At 33.1% G+C, this 2,315-nt stretch overlaps 1 protein-coding gene across 1 annotated transcript; it reads right to left on the reverse strand.

The window, feature by feature from the left end:
• Nucleotides 1–347: 347 nt before the first annotated feature.
• On the reverse strand, nucleotides 348–1,283 carry LOC134577210 (olfactory receptor 4Q3-like). Its single transcript, XM_063435882.1, has one exon. It carries the CDS (start codon nucleotides 1,281–1,283, stop codon nucleotides 348–350), a length of 936 nt encoding a protein of 311 aa, XP_063291952.1.
• Between the last annotated feature and the right edge of the window lie 1,032 nt (nucleotides 1,284–2,315).

Raw genomic sequence — 2,315 nt, forward strand, 5'->3', positions numbered from 1 at the left:
TGAGGAAAATCCCATATAGGCAAATTTGGGGATTTCATTAAAAAAAAATCTCCAACTCAGCTATGTTTGCAGCTTGGCTGTTTTGGGGTAAATATATTGTGTAGTATAGTATAGATAGAATATACAATAATTCTCTTTAAATCATTTTATGCATGCCGTTGCTGTGTCCCTTTAAGTTAGTTCAGACAATAATTATGAGAATTAAATATTAAATGAGGACAATATTGCAACTAAGTAGGTAAACTATAAAGCAAGCAAACATGTCTCATTTTAATGTTAAGTTCAGTAAAAAAAAAAAAAATTAATTGTAATAAAAATCAACATAAGGCAATCATGATGTGCTCAGTTTATTTATTAAGAAGCTTTTTTCCAATAAGGGATTTAATAGCGTTTTTTACCTCTTGATTTCTTAGAGTATAAATTATTGGATTTAACAAAGGTGTTAGCACTGTGTAAAATATAGACACCATTTTGTCAGCTGCATAGGATACCGACGGTCTCATGTAAATGAACACTCCTGGTCCAAAAAATAAGGTTACTACAATCAGATGGGAGACACATGTTGAAAAGGCTTTTCCCAACCCTTCCAAGGAGTATGTATTTAAAATAGTGGTGATGATTCTAATATATGATGCAAGCAGTACAACAAAGCAGATGAAAGAAATCATACCACTATTTGCAACAAATACTATTTCAATAATGAATATGTCAGAACATGCTAACACCGACAAAGGGTGTATGTCACAAAAAAAATGGTCTATTTGATTAGGGCCACAAAAATTTAGTTGGTGGACCATAACTACCTGAATGATAGAATGCAAAATACTTGCAGTCCAGCAAAGAGATTCAAGCCAATAGCAAACAGTTTTGCTCATAATATTAACATAACGTAATGGGTTACATATCGCCACGTAACGATCGCATGCCATAACCGTTAGAAGAATGCATTCTGTTCCAGCAAAGAGATGTAAAAAGAACAATTGTGTGATGCAACCAATAGGGGAAATTATATCACTTTTTGAAATGAAGTTTGTTAGCATTTTGGGAACAGTCACTGTTGCGTAGCAGAGGTCTACAAAGGACAACTTGCTGAGAAAATAATACATGGCCGAATGAAGACGAGACTCCAAATGTACTGTTACCATGATGAGAATGTTTCCAGTTAATATCAAAATATAAATCACAAACAAAAGAATAAAAAGTACAATACTCAACTTAGGAAAGCTAGCTAGCCCAAGAAGGATAAATTCCTTAACAATACCATTTGTTGAATTCATGATCATGTTTTCTCCAGTTTTGTCCTGTAGAAGACAATTTGCAACAAATATATTTCATGATTAATTTACAATCCATTGTTCAGGACATATATGCCTCATAATAAACTCTACATACAGATACATGGAAAATTGGTCCCTTTAACACTCACGTAAAATTTACAGTTTTCTAAACTCAGTTGAGAAAATCACAGACATGAAAATTATTTTGCAATCATACGCTAATGGGTATACCTTTTTCTTAATGCAATAGAGAGAGGGTAACGTTGTTCATTAAGTAAAATATAAGCACTGCTTATTTGAATTTTACCCTTTTACGTCACAGTAACAATCACAAAATAATTTCTTGAAAAATCCTATTAAGAAGTTAAAAAGATGCCGAAAATTTCTTATTTACTAATTACCAGCTGTAAAGACAAACACGAGCTAAGGCCAAACCCCAACACATTCATGTTCTTGGCCTGTAAGCTCGCCGATCACAAAATATTAAAAGAGACTGAAAAAACAGGATGGATTTAAAAAAAAAAAGTGGCAGCTACAGTTTGTAGCGGAAAAGTTCCAGATATTTTAGTGTTCACAAACAAAAATACACTCCTGGCAAACTGACAAATATTACTGAGTTCAGCGGAATACCTTGGCAACTCAAATCCTGCCAAGTTCAAAGTTAAATTTAATTAAAGCTGCAGAGTTCCCCATCACAAAAAGTAAATGAAGAAAGTCTTATTTCCTGATGTCACCGCAAGTTGAGTCAATGTGCGACTTTGTGAAAAGCAATGCGATCCATGGTTTGTATTGTAACGTTGTTGTGTTCCTTAGCAGATCTTAAAATTAGGTAAATACAACCTAAGATTAACAATACACAACATATTATGCTATGTCATGATTTATTTTACAAAAATAAAGCCAAAATGGAGAAGCCATGTGTAAAAATTAAGTACCGTATATACTCGAGTATAAGTTGAGTTTTTCAGCACATTTTTTGTGCTAAAAACCCCAACTCGGCTTATACTCGAGTCAATCTCTGTATTATGGCAATTTATA

The sequence above is a fragment of the Pelobates fuscus genome, chromosome 11 (assembly GCF_036172605.1).
Source record: "Pelobates fuscus isolate aPelFus1 chromosome 11, aPelFus1.pri, whole genome shotgun sequence".
Lineage (NCBI taxonomy): Eukaryota > Metazoa > Chordata > Amphibia > Anura > Pelobatidae > Pelobates > Pelobates fuscus.